The sequence below is a fragment of the Branchiostoma belcheri genome, unplaced genomic scaffold, assembly GCF_001625305.1.
Source record: "Branchiostoma belcheri isolate BF01 breed outbred unplaced genomic scaffold, Haploidv18h27 scaffold6, whole genome shotgun sequence".
In the NCBI taxonomy this organism is placed as follows: Eukaryota; Metazoa; Chordata; class Leptocardii; order Amphioxiformes; family Branchiostomatidae; genus Branchiostoma; species Branchiostoma belcheri.
In genome coordinates, this window is record NW_017804242.1 from 6,439,441 (window position 1) to 6,458,115 (window position 18,675).

Genomic DNA, 18,675 nt, shown 5'->3' on the forward strand with positions numbered 1-18,675 from the left:
TCATACATGTCCAGTATCAGGGTGAAATGGCAGAAGTTGTCAGAAGTTAACATCAGCTTACGTCATATGTAACTTCGTGCTTTTCCGTATTTTGACTCTCCTGTCGGCCTGCTATCGGACGCATCCGAATTTGTCCGAAGTTATGTTATGACGTTATCCTAACTTTAGACAGTCTCCCAGGAGGTGGCAGAAGTTGTCGGAAGTTGTCCGAAGTTATGACGTCATCCTAACTTTAGACAGTCTCCCGGGAGGTGTCGGAAGTTGTCCGAAGTTGTCCGAAGTTATGACGTCATCCTAAGTTTAGACACTCTCCCGGAGTATCAGGGTGAATGGTATGAAGTTAAAATCAAGTCACGTCACACGGTAAGCGAAATAACTTGGTACGTAGGGCCGTGTGAGTGTACGAAGTTAGGAGTGTCGTGTTTTCACGACAGTTCACTTTGGGCACACCATGAAACCATGATACTATGGTGGATGTGGTTGGCGCTCCTGTTGAAATCAATCTTCTCGTAAAGAGTAAGCAAGCGCCGCACTAGTCCCAGATCACGAATATCTACTTGAAAATATATCCATTAACTTGTAACATGACTTCTACGCGCGAAAGGCACGTTTGAGATGTCAACATCTGGCGTCATTTACGTTGTAATTCGAACTGGCCGGTAATTCGAATGTGATTCTATAAGTGTGTCACTTGTAATTCGAACCGTGGAGTGTGTTCTAAACGGTGTCACTTGTAATTTAAAACATTTACCTGGCGGTTTGATCATAGTCGCTACTATCGGAGCGGACGTAAACTAACCAGCATAGTAGCCAGTCTATGGATCATCAAGGACAACGTGCGCAGACGTCGTCGGGTAAACTGAACCCAACAAATCTTCAGGTTAATGATAAAGTTACGTCAGTTTTTCATTATAATTATGGTCTTGGTGGCGATCGTCCCCACGTGATGATTGCAGACGCGTTAGGCACCCCACCAGGAATAAACAATAAACGCCTGACGACACCCAGATTACGGATTCCGAGAAAATATAAAATAATATAAAAAAATATTAGTTCGTCTAACATGACTCCAGCAAAACCTACAACCTACAATACGTTAAATGCAACATTGAAAATGTTTATTAAATGTCAAAACTGGAACTTTTTTGCTTTCAATCATCTTCAACTTCAGACAACTTTGGACACCTGGAGTGTCGGAAGTTACAGTGACGNGAAAATGAAGAATTTGCCTCAAGTCCTGAGCCTTCTCCTGTGTAAAATGATTCTCAGACACTGGGGTGAATGATAATCTGCGAAACACAAATTCTGCCATCAACGGCTTAGATGGACTGGCTGGATGTTGGGCAGGCAGCCAACTGTAAAGCGACTTAATCTGGCTAGAGGAACTGTGGAAAAGGGGAAAATTTACATGAAAATGTCTATTCCATGTACATAAGCTGGTGTGTTACGCCGAAGGGCGGTCATACCGGCTATACAGATACAGATAAGGACAGGCCAAACAATAGTGGGCAATTACAAATTAGTCACTGACAAAAAGAAGTGGATGCTAGTTGAAACGTCTGACAGTTCTTTAAATCTATCCACCTGCTTGTGTAACAGTTTCTTTGTGATAGTGAACAATTGGTAACTAAATTCTGCAATGGCAAGAACATGAACCGAAGAACTAGGCGTACATGTAAATGAATGATGCTTTAAATGCCCTCCACAATGTCATATAAAAGACTAGATAATAAGAGCGAGAATTCCTGTTTGCAAAAGCGCACTCTTGACTTTCATTTTCTCCATAGGTTATATATGACACCATTCACTAGGTGCAGTTTGCTAGCATGGTTAAAAATGGACTTGTACAATATAATGTACTAACTACACTGTACATGTAAGCCTTTATGGTTTACCTTCCTCCGGATCCCACCGATGGATGGATACACAATAACTCTGGCAAAGGAAAATACCAGGGCAAAAAGAAACTTAAAAGCTTTTAAAAAGTGTCTATCAACCAATAATATCTACAAACTTAAGTCAGATACTTTCTTTTACTTCTCCTGTACCTAATGTTTTGTACAGTTGCATATGTACGGATATGTCTGAACTATGTGGGCCTGTGAAGAGATCTGTCATATGCATAAAGTATAATGAATTTGTATGTATGCTATTCAAGAAAAAACTAGCAATACAGATGAATGTACAGCGAACATGAAAATGCCTTGTAAACAAAGATTTAGTCACGGTAAGAAAAAGAGTGTTAGCATTGTAACATTATAGTTACTGCATTACCCTGCATTTGTGACAATGGTATACGAACCGTATGTACAAATAAATATACCCAAGTGCTTAGAACAAACCTATTCCTATATAGTACATACTATTGAGCAATTCAAAACTCAATGTCAAACTATATGGCGAAAATTTGTTTCACAAACCATTCGACAAATTATCCTTGACTTCATAATGATCCACCACCCTACATGTATATACGGATGAAATAATTCAAAGTCTGCAAAAGTATTACTAATAGTAATACATAACGTACTGTGCAAAGGTGTCAAAACTAAACTTTATCTTACAGCTTAATAATTATAATAATGATAATATAGCAACTGCTGCAGTTTTGTGTGTCTAAATTAGAAATCACAAGCCAGGTCAGAAGGTTGGAACAATGTTCCTATGTTGGAACTGCTGTATGCTGTAGAAACATTAAATTGGATGTCATGTGGAATTAAAACAAAGAAATAAACCATCAATGGGTAGAGAAATTATTCCCTTGCGACCTCCTTTTTCCTGTACTACCTTTCTTGTTTGTTTATTTTGTTTGTAAAACAAGGCTGGCAATGAAAACATACATTGCCATGGCGACGGTGGTTGCTGTTAGGGTTATTGTTTGCATGGCACTGCCATCATTTCATGATTTTGAGGAAGGCTCGGTATCTGTTCAGTCTAGAAAGATACAGTGTACTCCCACTCCCCCCCCTGATAGTGAACGAGCCCCGGAGTCACAGAAAGTAGGGCCATCCGGGGCAGACAGGTCTGCCTCTGTGAAAATTTAGGCGTCCCGGACGGTCCGGACGCCCATCCAGGATGGCATCCTTTCGGGGACGGATGCCCATCCGGGGCGGCCTTTGTGGCCCATGGGCGCCTAAAAAAACCTGGCCTGGACGACCGGGGATGGTCCGGATGGTCCAAAATGGCCGCTTGGACGCCCATCCCGGCGTCCGGGACGACGTCGGGGACGGGGTCCGGGATGGGCTCAGGGACGGGGACCGGGATGGGCACCCGGACGGGGTCAGGGACGGGGTCTGGGACGGGTTATGGGTGGCTTTTGGGACGGGTTCGGGTGGCTTCTGGGACGGTACGGACGTCCTCTGGGACGGGCGGATGGCCTCCGGGACGGGGCTGGGCGGGCTCTGGGACGGGCACGGGCGCTTTTACGGACGGGTTTTTCGACAGCGCAAATGGGCTCTGGACGGCGTCCCGTCACGGATTGGCTTAGATAAATAAACTAAATCTGGTATGGATACACACATTTTTGCGTGTGGTCTGGTTACAGGCCGCTATAGCTATTACATGTATATATAAGGTTCTCAAACTCTTATCTAACGTAAATTGAACAATTTTCGTCGTTTTTTACTTGTAATATTCTCCACAAAGTGTACTACTTTCTTGATATCGACGCAGCAAGGTTCATCGACCTTTGCCCCAGATTAGTCATGTGACGACCACAGACAAACATAAACGGTACGTGCAAAATATTTCATGTTATCTGTTGTCTAAGATATAATTTAACTGTACATTCTAAAATAACAATAATTTTATTTACACACCGTATACATTACCATATACGTGCATTTTGTAGTGCGTTGATAAATTCTGACATAATCAAACACCAGTTTCATTTGCGTGTGGGGAGGGCAGCCCCGCCACGCATTCAAAACATAAACAACAGACGACGACAGTTCAGTGCCCGACACTGGGGATTTTCACGGCATCATCTTTCTTTATTAAAACATCAGGTATTGTATACATGTATTCTACAATCTTGTGGCGAGTCTATTTATTTTACGGAATCAAAATAATTTCCAGAAGCGTGCTGGAAACGTGTTGGGAGGGTGCACGTGGCGACATCGTTGACATAATTTTTGTTCTTTTTCACATCGTAACATATGACCACATAAAATGTTTGTTCACTTACCTGTCCTGAGCAACAGAAAAACCGAAAGATAAACTCGTTTGTCGACATCACAATCGTTATTTTTCTACTGCTGTTCTGTATCTGTTGCCCCGCCACGAATATCCATTCTTCATCGGGAACGGTCCTCGTTTGATAAACTATTAACTTTGTACGATGTTCGGGGGAAGAAGCGCCGCTGCTGAGTAGTGGATCCATCCCCCAATCGTGCGTGCGTGCAAATGGAAGAAATAGGCACAAAAACCTGGACACGAACTGAACACTGTTCTCTGAACCGTTAACGGTCGTTTGTAAGTAAATTGTGCGCATGTGCAAGGACCGAAACCCCGCCGTGCGCGCCCGGCACCCGCTTCCATCGCCTGACATCAATTAATTACGGCTTATGTAAGGCGCCCAGGCCTTCGCCGGACGGGCCATGGACCGGGTTGGGAGGGACGGTCAGGCATCCCTGGTTTCTGGGACGGGGTCCAGGCGCCCGAAGCGTCAATGTTTGGACGGCCTGAACGTACATTGGGACGGGGGGACGGTCTGGGATGGGTCAGGGCGGGTTCGGATGGCAAGGGACGGCGTCCAGAGCATCCGGGACGCTTTCATTTTTACAGAGGTTCCCAAAGGTTCCAGGAATGTGGGCAGAGATGTGAGCCAGAGAAATGCCTGTGGACATTCCGCATGCCTGTGTACAAAATGCCTGTACCATTCCTAGAATTCTTGCAGACTGCACACAATACTGTACCATTAGGCTCCTCCCTGAGACGTCGCCAAAAATATGGGAAGATGAGAAGCACTACAGTAACTGTGTCGCTACCAAAGCCCTAGATTTTTCTTCAGTCATCTCGTACTGACATGAAATTGCAAAGTGTCTAGACAACGAGATCAAGCGGTCGTGGGTTTGATCCCAGGCATTCCTGGCCAGACATTGTGTCCTTGGGAAAGGCACTTTACACGACTTTCCTCACTCCACCCGCATGTAAAATGGGTACCTGACTTCAGTTGAGGAGTTAAAAGGCAGTGGAAGGAGAGGGATGGGCTCTACCCACATACCGTGCCCACGACACAGTGGATCAACAAACTACTGCCACTACTGACTCAAAAAAGTTGAGCAGTATAGGTGAGCAACAGCAGCCGGGATTCGAACTCCCAACCCCTTGCTCCAGGAGTAGGGTCGCTAACCAGTAGATCATGCCGCTACATTATGATCAAAGGAAGCAGGTCCTAGGCCAAAATTCATTCCAGATGGGCTTCAGTCTTGAAAACGTAATGCGCTCTGATTAGCCAAGATAATATGGCCCCACACATGGATAGATCAGGCCTGAGATAGATTTGCGGAAGGATACGCAGAGCTCGCTGCCTTACATCCTGGAATATTCTCCTCAGAATTAGTCTCTGCATCCTTGTGTTTAACCCAGGAAGGGCATGTTGATTTGATTATATGGATGACATCCACGCGTGCATGAATTTTCGGCCGTTTCCAACAAAAAAAAGTTTTCAACCATACTGTAAATCGTACAAAACAGTTACAAAATGAGGAAATATATGCCGTAACTTGCAAAAAAAAAATATTGGACAACGATACCAATGTCATAGAATGTCAAAATCAAACGAAAAAGACAAAAATGTAAAGAAATGAAATGAAGAGTAGATTTTTCGCCATACCATACTGTCGGGTCATTTGTTCAACCTTCATGACCGTGTAGATTTCATATTGAAAGCAACTTTTTGGGGGCCAAACTTTTTTTCATTCGCACGCTCGCATCAGTTTTGGGATTCCCAGAGGATGTCATCCATGTAATTGAATCAACGTGGCCTAAGCGTAAAACTGTTTTTTGGCCTCTGCAAAAAATTATACATTGTATAAGTGACGGACTCACCATTTCATCTCCATGCGCTGGAGGTACTCCGGTCCAGCGTTGCACACGGAGCACACAAACAGGTAAAACCTGTCTCCATACAGCATGGGCTTCTCAAGGCACTGCACACACGCTAAAGAACAAACAAACAAACAAACAAACAAATAAACAAACATTCCGGTTAAACTGTGTAGCGTTATGTAGTACATACAACTGTACATAATACTATTTGAATGAAAGCTCATCTGTGTTGGCAGAGTTTAAACTTTGCTCCAACAAAAGAAAGGAACTTTTTGGTCAAAAGTTAGGACAAAGCTAATCTTTCAGAAGATCAACTGAAAATGTAAGGTGTTGGAATAAAGTTAAACTCTGCAACTACTGACATATGTGACAGGGGAGATTGGAATCCAGGGGAATCCGGAATCCTCCTAGGGGAGATTGGAATCCCTATCTCCCCTAGGAGAATTTGGAATCTTTATCTTTAAGATGCACATAAAAAAGGTCTTCACTTCTTACCTTCATGAAACCACTGTTTACATCTGGAACACTGCAGCATCTTTAGGAACCAACTGAGGAGACAATAACAAACACACCATGTCAACTTTAAAGCAGAACCTGGCACCAGACTATTTCCCAAGATATCTGTCGTGACTTTAAATGTTTTATTTTGTAATCATTCCCAGTTGTCATTTCATCAAAGGATTTTTACAGACGATGATGACCCATGGCATAGACAAAATTGCATGTAAATAATTTTTATATCAAAATTTGCATGCAAATATGCGTTGGCAACCTTGCAATGTTGCCTGGGCAAAACTGTGGCCACATACCCGGTAACGTGGAGACCGACACTTGATGATGCCCAATAGCAATGTTTTCTTCATTTTGCAGCACAGAATTTGCAATATATGGAAGATTTTAGGAGTTTTGGAACGAAAAGGGGTAAGTGACATTTTTTATAATAAGTCTGGAATCGGTTCATGACTTTTAGGTTATTTTGGACTTGAACCTAAACATTTTTACAAGTCTGGCACCGGTCCAGCGAACCGGTACATAGCACTATTCTCAATATAGTAAGACTTAGTAGTACTCACTCTCCTGGACCGCCACAGTAGCAGTAACACTCCTGCTTGTTGGTCCGATGAGCGGAATCCCACGACAGGGAAGACAACTGGTGGACAAGAGGAAAATTTCAACATCCGCAACAAAACAACAGCCATGAGTATTACTAGTACTCAATCTAGGTGTTCATTATCAAAGGGTAAGTAGTGGGGGTACTGAACATGTGTGAGCCACACCAATGTGATTTGTAAGAAACTAAAACAAGTAAGAAGACAAGGACTTTCTTCAACTTTCTGGTGCCAATATTTTGGGGTCGATTCAGAACATGGTACATGTATTTTTTTTTCATTTCAAAACAGAAAAAACTTAGGCTGGACAATCCAAGAACCAAGAAATTAAGTTGGTGAGGCTCAATGTTAGATTAATAACAAGGATGGTTAATTTGAAACAAACTGAAACTGTTATAATGTCAGTTTTGCAAAAAACTGGAACTGAAAACTGGAACCAACAAAACAAGGGCTGCGTACCTCAAGTACATATACATGCGCATAATTTATTATACAAAATTGGAGGTTAGTACAATGTATGTACATTTTGTAGTACAGTACAGTATTAAATCTTCGGACAACGAAGCCAAGCCAAGAGAGACAGTATTACAGTATAGAGTCAGTAGTAAACACAAAAAAAAATGTCAACAGTATTGACCCCCTAGCCTTATTTCTTAAGTCTGCAAAATTGCAGGTTGCTTAATTTTTCTTTTGCAAAATTGAAAATGCCTATGCAACATGCAGACTGCAGATGGGTATTTCTAACACTGGGTCAGAAGCAAAGTTGTAGTACAAATGTATGAAAGTTGTGGGGTCGTGTGGCGTATTGGCAAAGTGCTCAACTCGGATCCAAGAGGTCCTGGGTTCGAATCCTGACATGCCACCGATCTTGTGCCCTTGGGAAAGGCACTTAACACGACTTTCCTCACTTCGCTCAGGTGAAAATGAGTATTGTCTGTTCTGTATTTGTTCTTTGTGTGGGACACAACACCTGCAACAGCTGCTTTTGTTCCACGTGCATTGTATTGTTACAATCTAAATAAATCAAATCAAATCGAAGGTCCTGAATGTGTGACAGAGGTTTTCAAAGCACTGTATCAGTACTGGGCATGGGTACGCAGCCCTAAACATAACCACATCAACAAGAAAGACCTGCCTGTGATGTCATATTCATCTGAGATAACAGAGCTGTGTACAGGTTAATAGGGGACAGAGCATGGCAGCCTGGGGATGTCTGGTACGAAGGAACAGCTACAGGTTAGGAACACTTATTAAAAAGCAAACAAAGCAACCATTTCAAAACAGGAAAAGGAAGATTTCAGACTTCTGGAAAGGGTTTCGGGTATCAGTAATTTTTACCTCAAAACAAGGCTCATACGAACCACTCACATGTTTTGGGTTAGAATAAAAATATTTGGACTGTAAAGACAGAATCTGATGTTTTGCCTGAACTGTATGATCATATTTGGATTATTATTCAAGCAATCATATGAATTATGATGTAATTCACTCCGGATCCGATATCACACCAAGGTTTATGTTTCATACCATGATTACATATTTACACAGTACATATTCATGGTGACCTCATACCACATGCTACAACCATGGGCATGTCAGGCCACTACCTTGTCAATCAACTGAAACCCAATCTCTGCCCACCCAATTCTTCCAACTCCTAGCCTAACCCATCAAGGAAGTAAATTTTTTTTGTATGCAACTGAGTTGAACAGAAATGTCTATATTGATCTATGTACACATGAAATGCCTTTATTAATCTAAGAACATTTGTATGCTACGGAAATAAAAGTAGGATACTGTAGTTGTGAAAGTCCTTACTTCATATGGAAGTGCCAATTTCATCTGTTGAAGGGCTTTAGCTGCAAGAGAGCAAAATCAACTGGTTAACATGATATACATTTTTAAAAGGTTTCTATCAAAAGTTTCCCCAATCCCATTCTAACATCAATACAGGACCATCTAATTACAGCTTAAGTATCTGCTTAAAAATATTTAAGTATTCACAGACATCTTATTATACTAGCAGTTTGCAAATTTCACATATTTGGTAAAACATGTCTGATGGCAGAAGTATAAATTTGAATGTTGCAATAATCACAAAAACTGCAAGGTGGGGCTGCTGCACCTGCAGCTGAGAGAAGTGCTGTCCAACTCACCATTTGGGCCTTTCTTCAGGGCGCCTCCTCTCTGTAAGAAAGTAACAAAGAGTATACCAAAGCTTAGAGTAGTTTGTCAAGATGAACAATAAACTGAACAAATGTTAAAGTATAGATCACAGAAATTAACAATAAACATTGTAACATTGTTTGTACCATTTACAGAAAAAAGGATTTGGAGCTCTAATAAAGTTGAAAAATAGCTTTGCCACATTGAAACTAACCTTAACAGAGTTGGCAAAGATACACTGTCTACATAACCACTGCACCTCTGGTTCTAACACACTGTCCAGGATAGGGGGCTGGTGACAGAGCTGATGGTAACCTGGAACAGCCAAACACTTCATGGAACAACGGATAGCATCTCAAGTTGGGACTCTAAACAATAGATCTCAAACTGTGATACTTACTACAGTCAAACTTGCCCAAACAACCACATCTATAAGCCGGCCATCTGGCCATAACAACCACTTTTTGCCCCATAGACAACAGGGGTACCAGAGTATACAGTGCAATTTTATGGAATACAGTGCAATTTTACGGAATACAGAGCAATTTTTACGGAATACAGTACAATGGTATTAGTATACAGTGCAATTTTACGGAATACAGTGTAGTGTACTGTATTCCGTTAAATTGCACTGTATTCCATAATATTGCACTGTAGTCCGTAAAACTGCACTGTATACTCTGGCACTCCTGGACAAGGGACTTGTCTAGGCTGATCACTTGTCCAATGTCCGCAACTGCCCTTATTTGGGCCCGCACATGGCCCAATCTTTGCTTATAATTATGACAAACACTATATTTTCAAGTGTGTGGCAAAAAATATTTTTAGATGATATTACTGGCAAGAAATCTTGACGAACATGCCATATTCATTGATTTTAACAGCATGACAGTCTTTGTGCAATGTAAAATGGCACAGACTGAGTTTGGATTGAAGAATTCATCCATACCTTGCCCACATCTGTCACAGATGACTATCTGGTTGGGTTCCTCTGAGGTGCCGTCACTACACAGTGTACATGTCAATTCTGTGTTGTAGTTGGGACCTGGAAAAAGGGAACAATACCCTAAATCAGCATTCAGGAGTATATCATTTAATGGTACAGGTTCTTTGCGTTCTCAGCGTAAGAGCGCAATTATAAAATAAGGCCATACTGACTTGATTATACAGATGACATCTGTGCAAGCATCAATTTATGTCCGCTTCCACAATTTTTTTTTTATTTACTAAAACTTACGCCTAAAAACAAGGCTCATATGAACCACTGACATTTAAAAATATGTCTTTTAAGTACTTGTAGGATGAAAGAAGGTAACAGTAAAAATAAGATGATGCCATAGGAAGGAAAGTGGGGCTCGAACTACCACTCCAAAGTCAAAAGAAGATGTGAAAGAACAAAAATAAAAGAACTTTTTCTTTGCTTGGCTTTTACTTCTTTTTGCACACTCTTTGGGGTGTCCAGGGGATATCATCCATTAAATCACATCAGTATAGTCTGATGCTGAAAACACAGTAAAATGCTTTTTGATATCTCCTATGAAAGGAAATACATAGTTTGACAGTCTTTACTTACTCCCCATCATGTCCTTAAACATGACCCAGAAGGAAGACTGGTCCTCAAATAGGATATAACATCGTCCTAACTTCTCATCAACCTGAGTAAACAACAACAACAATAACAACAGATCAGTACATAGAATAGTTTCATCTGGTTGGAAAGACTTTCAGACTATATGTATAAGAAGGTTGATTATTCAACAGTTGTAATATTGCCGCAGCAACACCTAGGTGCAGTACAAATCAGAAATATTGTCAGCAGTCCAGACTATGCATGATGTACAAAATGACTAATAAACTAGTGGACGTCCCAATTACCTAATACCAAGTACCTAATACCAGCCCAGAAGAGAACAAGAAATAGCCATGCCTTCAAGTACCAGTGGAACTCGCTGTCACCAAGTACAGTAGGGGCATTGTCATTAGATAGCTTTAAACAATGCCTAGAGTTAGATGTTCAAGGGTTAGATGTAACAAGTCAATCGGTGTAATGTAGCCAGCTGCTGCCACGCCACGTGCCTGCGAAGCTAGTGTGTTATGCCGAAAGGTGGTTATCCCGGCTATACAGATACAGATACAGATAGTCATTGTTGTAACTCACCTTTTTGACGGTCCCCAGGTAAAAAAGCCCGTCCGTCCACCTGGCTAAGACATCTTGCCCCACCACGTAGTCTTTCCGAGGAGACATCTCAAAGCCGCTGCTACAGTTGGGAGTCACGTTGTAAGGAACTTTTTCTCTCTTGGGGGTTATCTGCGGAGTCGAATGTCTCTGCTTCTTCTCTGAGTAAGACGGGGAGGTCTTGGTTCTCGAAGGCGAGGCCTTTATTCTTGTTGGTGTCTCGGGTGGGGACTTGTTTGGGGTTCCTGTGGTGGAAGGGTACAAAATTTTGTAAGGTTGCATGTTGCAATAATGCCATGGTGAAAGAATGCCTCCTATCTGTCCACACTAGTACTGCATGGTGACAGCTGACTGAGAGGTAAAGCATAAAATTTTGCCACATGAGCATTAAAATGATTTATACACATCATTGTTACAAGCGAATGAAAAATAATAATAACTCTTCTGTATAAAATATCAATCTTTGGATGAAAAATTTAGACTTTTTTAAAGAAAGAGAAGAGACATGTGCCCTTACCATGTGGTGATGCTTTCATCCTTGTTGGTGAGGAGGGTACAGAAGAGGAAGCTGGCTGGATCATCTTACCTGGAACAGTAATAGACCGATCCTGACTGTCAATCACAATTAGCAGTTCAACCAATGGAAGCATGGCAATTAGCGGCTCGACCAATGAGATAGGGACTACATGTTAATCAAATAGTTCCATTGAAGGCTTTTCATTTCTGGGTTTTGAAGGATGTGAGATGGGCTATGGGATCAGTCTTCTGGCCTGACTGTCCATCCAGGGACCTCCCTAAACAATGGAGCAGTGGAGCTCCTCCACCCAGTCCTTATCTCAGCTCCACCCTGTTAATTTTCAAAACTAGTGTTTTTACACCCTTTTCCAGGGTTCTTTGGTCAAATTTACCGATATTTCGCACCCTCCTCCATTCTGTCCTAAATTTCTGGGGAGATCCCTGCCATCACAATTACCAGTTCAACCAATTACAGCATGGCAATTAGCGGCTCGACCAATGAGAGAGTGGCTAAGGGCGTGGTAAGCCTCAATGTAGTTTACTGGGTATTTGATGCAAACAAAGCCCAAATGGGCCATCCTCTTTTTAAGGATTTTCAATACCTTTAACTAAGTTGAAGCAAAAAACGTGTAATTTTGCATTATGTCTAAATACACTCATTCTAAAACAACCATCCCATTTCAAAAAACTAAAAAATTGTCATCTGGTGCCATTCCTTGTAGTTGTAAGGGCAATCCACAACTCCCTGTAGCCTGTAGTAAGCATTGCAATGATAATTCCCAATGCAATGATCAATTGATTGAGATCGCTTGAGCAAACAGCAGTCATTTTAATCGGCAGATGAAAAAGTTGTTATCATGCGAAATCTCACAGCAAACCAAACCCAGTGCATAGCATATAGCAGCAGTACATGTACATATGATTTTTTTAATGCAAGCCAAAAGGTATGCAGAGAAGCCAAACCACTCAAGATGCTATTTCCAAACCAATAATCATTCCATCATTATATTGACCTACCTCTCTTTCTGAGAGGCCTCTTAGTACTGGTAGTCTTAGTCTTACATGTACGTGACAGTTTGCGTCTGTTCTTTGGGCGAGAAGGCCGAGACTTCATCCTCACTTTACCTTTAGATTAGAGGCAAATTTCCAAACATCATGATGATATGAACTGATTTTCCAACAGTTACTACAGAATCCATTTGCTACAATTATACGTAATCTTCTACTTACAAAATGTATGTATCTTGAGCCATGGTTTATGGTATAATGACCCATAAAACTGCACATATCGGTGCAGGAAAGTATCACACAATTGCAAAGCTGTGGAATTGATCATTGAATGCACATTCCTTTGTCCCGTGTAAATTACAATTATAATGTTGGCTACGTAAATTTTCCACTTTGTGTTTGTTTTTGCTATAACATGCAAATAAAATTTCAGAAAGTTGTTTCAAACACAATGGCACATTTCAATTTATGACACATTTTTATAGAGCCTGTCAATTTTTTAATGCAACATGAACATTCATCCAAAAAAGTAACAACTATCCGTAAAGATGACACAAGTACCAAACAACTTGTAGTTGTACTATAACCCCCAAAGGGAGGGGGGGGGCATGTCCTTTTCTGTAGAGCGTAATTGGCCGTTTTAATTCTACGTAGAGCGTAAATGGACCGCTCTAATTCAACGTAGAGCATAATTGGCGCATTTTGCCATTTTATTCTATGCAATGTGTTGTAGCTACCCGGAATTTATCGTAAAGCGCAATAAGGGAGACTTCTTGAAATCAGCGTAATACATAGCTGGCTCTCAAAATTTAGCGTAGAGCATTGTCGGAACCCCCATGCAGGCCCTCCCATAGTCACATAGTGTTGAGGCTAGTTAGCTATAGGCTGGTCCTACAAAACAATATGCTGATTTGCATGACAGTTAGAGGCTTAACACTTACATGTAGTTCCAATTATAAGAATTAACCCTCCAAGTGTCATGTAAATCTGCATACATTTGTTTTGTAGGGCCAGTCTAACTAGACTTGACACTTAAGAGGTTAAGGCCATACCAATTTAATTTGTTGGTTCTCGGATTCTTCTCTTCATTTTTTTTCTGATTTGCAAAAAAAAAGAAAATTCCGGTTCAGAATCAACTCAAATATGCTCATATTTTGTCCCAAACAGTTAGGTCCTTTTTTTCCTACTCATTACATTTTTCCATCTATCAATGCAGTGGTTTGATTAAAAGTTCAAAATTCATTGTTTAAATATTAACCCAGCCTTTTGTGTTGACTTCACAGCTCCTATTGTAGCATTTGGGGTTATAATAGGATGTCCAGACCTGTTTTTATTCTTATTTTTTTCGCCCTTTCGCTTCATTTTCTTTCTGAAAAAATCAGAGAACCAACAAATTAAATTGGTCATTTGGTGTGGCCTAAATGACCAGTGAAATGACAGGTAGGTTGGTTCTTACGGGGACTGTTCCTGCCTGGACTGTCCTTATTAGGACTCCCCTTACTAGGCCGGGGTACTGCACTCTTCTCCATCTGAAATATAATATCACAAAACAACACTCATAAGCAAAGTGAAGACTAAGGGATGGGGGCCGTCATGCCCTTTTACGTAGAGCGTAATTAGCCATTTTAATTTTACGTAGAGCGTAATTCACGCATTTTGCATAAAGCGTAATTCGCTGTCTTAATTCTACGTAATGTGTTGTAGCTACCTGGAATTTGAAATCAGCGTAATATGCAGCTGGCTCTCAAAATTTACCATTACTGGCATTAGAGCTTTGTTGGGAACCCCCCCATGCAGGCCCTCAGAGATGGCAGACTTCACCCCCTAGCTTTGCAACCCTCCAAGACAAAAATAGCAGTCGTGTGGATACACTGCTCTGTGTATATTTCAAATCATACTCACGATTCACAGAAGAACACAGGCACACAGCCCAAAACACAATTCAACACACAAACTCAGGGCAAATATAATTTTTCTTGGCTCTTAACTTGTTACTTCTGTGTAAAAATATAACATTCGCGAACACTTAATAATGCCGGTTGTCTTCTCGTCTAATTTGAACAACAATTCGTTCTTACGCTGGCTGTGTATAGCCTATAACCTCCTTGGTATAACTAAGGTTTATACATTTGTATTATCGTCGCCCCCCTCCCCCTTCATTTTGCAAAACGACATGCACCGTTCCTCACTTTTCTAGCGCTCACGGCGAAACAACAACGCTTTCTACAAAATCTACTCGACCAAAATGTAGCCGAGGAGGATGCATACATACTCTGACTGGGGAAGTTCGTGATCGGTGGCCTGGTAGACAGGAAAGCGAGTCAGAATGTTTGGATCGTCGAAAATATCGTCATATGTGCGCCATGATGTTTTTACTGATGGGGTCACAGAATGGCGGGAAAATTCGGATCAAGAAAAGCGCCGCCTAGCGTTGCACATTTCGGAGATTGGGCCATGTTGATTTGATTACATGGGTGACATCCACACGCGCATGAATTTTCGTCCGTTTCCAACAAAAAAAAGTTTTCGACCATACTAACTGTAAATCGTACAAAGTAGCTGCAAAATGAGAAAATATATGCCGTGAATTGAAAAAAATATTGGAAAACGATGTCGCAAAATGCCAAAATCCATTCCAAAGAAGAAACAATTTGAAGATGAAAATGACGAGTCTATTATTCACCATGACGATAAAATATTACTCTGTGTGTTTAGTCATGTGTTAAACCCTCTAGATTTCGTAAGAAAGGCAACTTTTTGCCAATTTTTTTCCCAGTTTTGGGGTTCCCAGAGGATGCCATCCATGTAATCAAATCAACATACATGAATAACATTACAATGTAAAGTTATGTTTATAGATTTTGTAGGTATGTGTGTAATGTTATGTATACAGCGTTATGTGGTTTAGCATCGATCATAACTTGAGGATCTGAATTTTCAGTCTATATAGCTTAGCCCTACAGAAACACAATTTACCCCCCCTCCTCCCCAGGCGCTAGGCGCAATGCGTTATGGGAATGGTACACTGGTGAATACAAGAAGCTCGTGTTTCACCTGTCAACAAAGCCCACAGGTTCAATTACAGTAAAAAGCGGAACTTGTCCAGTTTACCAGACCGCCATGTTGGAAAAGTTAAGTCGTCCCGATGCGACGCAGCTGAGATTTGTCCAGTTGACCCGACATTTCCCACCGGTACCAAGAGCAGGCTAGCTCTCCAAGACGAGCCGGGTACAAACATGGAAGGAAATCGAGCCCCAATCGAGTCGTTCTGAGTGAGTTTATACCACATTCCGATTCTTTAGTCTCTACTAGACCTGTACCCCTCAAGTCTGTTGCTCAAAAGTAGTAGAAATCCAAATAGAACTTCTTTGAATAGGCATTGCATGCCCGTAGCCAGGGGACGGGGGGTTCGGGGGGTTCGGAAGAAACCCCCCACAAGGCTCAAAGGTCCACTTTTTGGTCCACTTTTTATGTAAAGGTCCACTTTTTAGTACACTTTTTATGTAAAGGTCCAAGATTTCTTGAAAAGATGGACTGGGATCGTAGAAAAACTGCCCCCTTTGTCATTGAGTAAATATTCATCTCTGATTTTTTCTTGGAAATCCTCTCAAAAATGCACGAAATGCCATTTTAGAAGGTTCATTTTTCAAAATTGCCCCCGGAGAATGCCCTCGGACCCCCCTAGGAACCTCGCGCCTTCGGCGCTCGAGGTCCCCTCAAGCAGTGGGAAGAACCCCCCCATTCAAAATCCTGGCTACGGGCATGCATTCGGTTAGATGGTCCAATACGCATTTATAATTAACCACGCGCGGTTAACACATTGTGAGAACCCAAATCACCGACGTCAGCAGAAAGAAGAAGTAACGTTACATTTGAACTTTTCGCAAGTTTACATTCTAAAGTAACCGCCCATTCTCTGTTTGAGGACAACTGGAGGGATCCAACTGCTCCAACATGAACAATCGACGTCTGCACGGCTTATATATATACACTGTACTTCAAAATAGGGTACCCAAAGTGAGCTGGTGAAACTCGATAAAACCCACATTTGTATTATCATTGTTATCTCATATGTATATTGTACTCGTGCTTCTTGATTTTGTACTTACTACAGAAATAGGGTGTTCTTACAACTTATATATTTCGTTGAATGTTGTGCCAGCGCAAACTTTAGCCAAGGAGATTTAACCTCCTTTCCTTTAGACAAATTCGGACCCAGAGGAAGACCTACAAAAATTTCCTCTGTAATGTATAACGTTACATATTGCTGTTATTTAACACAACAGCCAGTCATCGACGGACAATGGGTATGAAACACTACCCTTCTCGCCCCTCGCATGCCACAAGATCAGCGTTAATTGGCTACTTTTGGGTACAAGTCATCTGATGAAAGAACGTTAACCGCATTCGTGGGCCTTGATAGATTACATCAATCACCCCCACCCCCCCAGAAATCTAAGTACTGGATGTAGTTCAGTGACGGTTCAAGACCCCCCCTCCAACAATTCCGCTTATGAGTACTAGTAATAGGTATCAACAGTTGTTGTCTTGACGGCCTGAAAAAATCCAATAGAATTGTATTCATTCATCGTCGGTATGAGTGTAGTGGGGACTGACGAAGGCATTTCACTCTTCTCATGTTTGGTTTCACATGATGTGAAAATGTTGTCATTATTGTACTTGGTATAGCAACTGATGCTGACATGAAATCGTCAATTGATAATGTCTACATGGTTGCGATATTTTGATATTAAAATATTTGAAACAAGAGTTCCACGATCTTATACCTTCGCCAAATGATGTTAACCCTTCCGGTTGACGAATTATACAATTTTAATCATTGATTTCGCAAATAAGAGCCTCATTTGCATGATTTCATTAGTTGATCAAATTCTCCACCCAATGACAGCCTTATCTTGACAAAAAAGGCTTCTTGAGTCATGCTGTTCACAGACAGACAGACAAACAGACGGACAAACGCTACTGGAAAACATAACCTTCTTGGCGAAGGTAATCAGCAAACCGATCATCTCAGCAAATCAACTCTTTGCGGTTGGATAAAAGGAATGCGCGTTTTATACAATCTTTGTGAAATAATCACAGATACTTCCATGCCAGTACTAGTTACCATCGCCAAGAAGGTTATAATTATGTTTTCAGTAGCGTTTGTCCGTCTGTTTGTCTGTTTGTCTGTGAACAGCATAACTCAAGAAGCTTAGTATGCATTGTCATCAAACTTGGTAGGTGGATAGGTCTTGATGAGACATAGACATGATTAGATTTTAGGCCCTCTGGCGGCTTTTGTTGGTACTGCAGCAGAACTTCCGGTTTTGATATCTCGCGATCTGGACATGCTAGGGTCACGAATTTTGGTTGGTAGATACATGTAGCTCTTGGGGTAGGAAAGAAGTGACATGAGTTTCGGCTCCCTAGCAGCTTGTTCTGGAACTGCAGGAGCATTTGTTGAAAAATTTTCGAAGGATGATAACTCAAGAACCAGTTTACGGATTGTCGTGATTTTTGGTATGTAGGTAGCTGAAGTGATGCTTGACATAATCAGATGACAATTATGCAAAGCAGGAGCTAATTTGCATAATCAACGAGGAAATTCTATAAATCTGCTTTGTTCGATTATTATAGGACTATGAA

General features: G+C 41.3%; 1 protein-coding gene across 1 annotated transcript in view; it reads right to left on the reverse strand.

The window, feature by feature from the left end:
* LOC109482643 (metal-response element-binding transcription factor 2-like) overlaps positions 1-15,410 on the reverse strand; it is a 63,326-nt gene extending 47,916 nt beyond the window's left edge. The window contains exons 1-12 of the mRNA XM_019785455.1: positions 15,299-15,410; positions 14,483-14,555; positions 12,020-12,088; positions 11,485-11,747; positions 10,900-10,981; positions 10,276-10,371; positions 9,541-9,641; positions 9,317-9,347; positions 8,979-9,019; positions 7,125-7,201; positions 6,547-6,599; positions 6,052-6,163 (exon numbers count right to left, since the gene is read on the reverse strand). Coding sequence (XP_019641014.1) covers positions 6,052-6,163; positions 6,547-6,599; positions 7,125-7,201; positions 8,979-9,019; positions 9,317-9,347; positions 9,541-9,641; positions 10,276-10,371; positions 10,900-10,981; positions 11,485-11,747; positions 12,020-12,088; positions 14,483-14,555 — 998 coding nt within the window. The 5' untranslated portion in view covers positions 15,299-15,410. The remainder of the gene's footprint in view (positions 1-6,051; positions 6,164-6,546; positions 6,600-7,124; positions 7,202-8,978; positions 9,020-9,316; positions 9,348-9,540; positions 9,642-10,275; positions 10,372-10,899; positions 10,982-11,484; positions 11,748-12,019; positions 12,089-14,482; positions 14,556-15,298) is intronic.
* Positions 15,411-18,675: the final 3,265 nt, after the last annotated feature.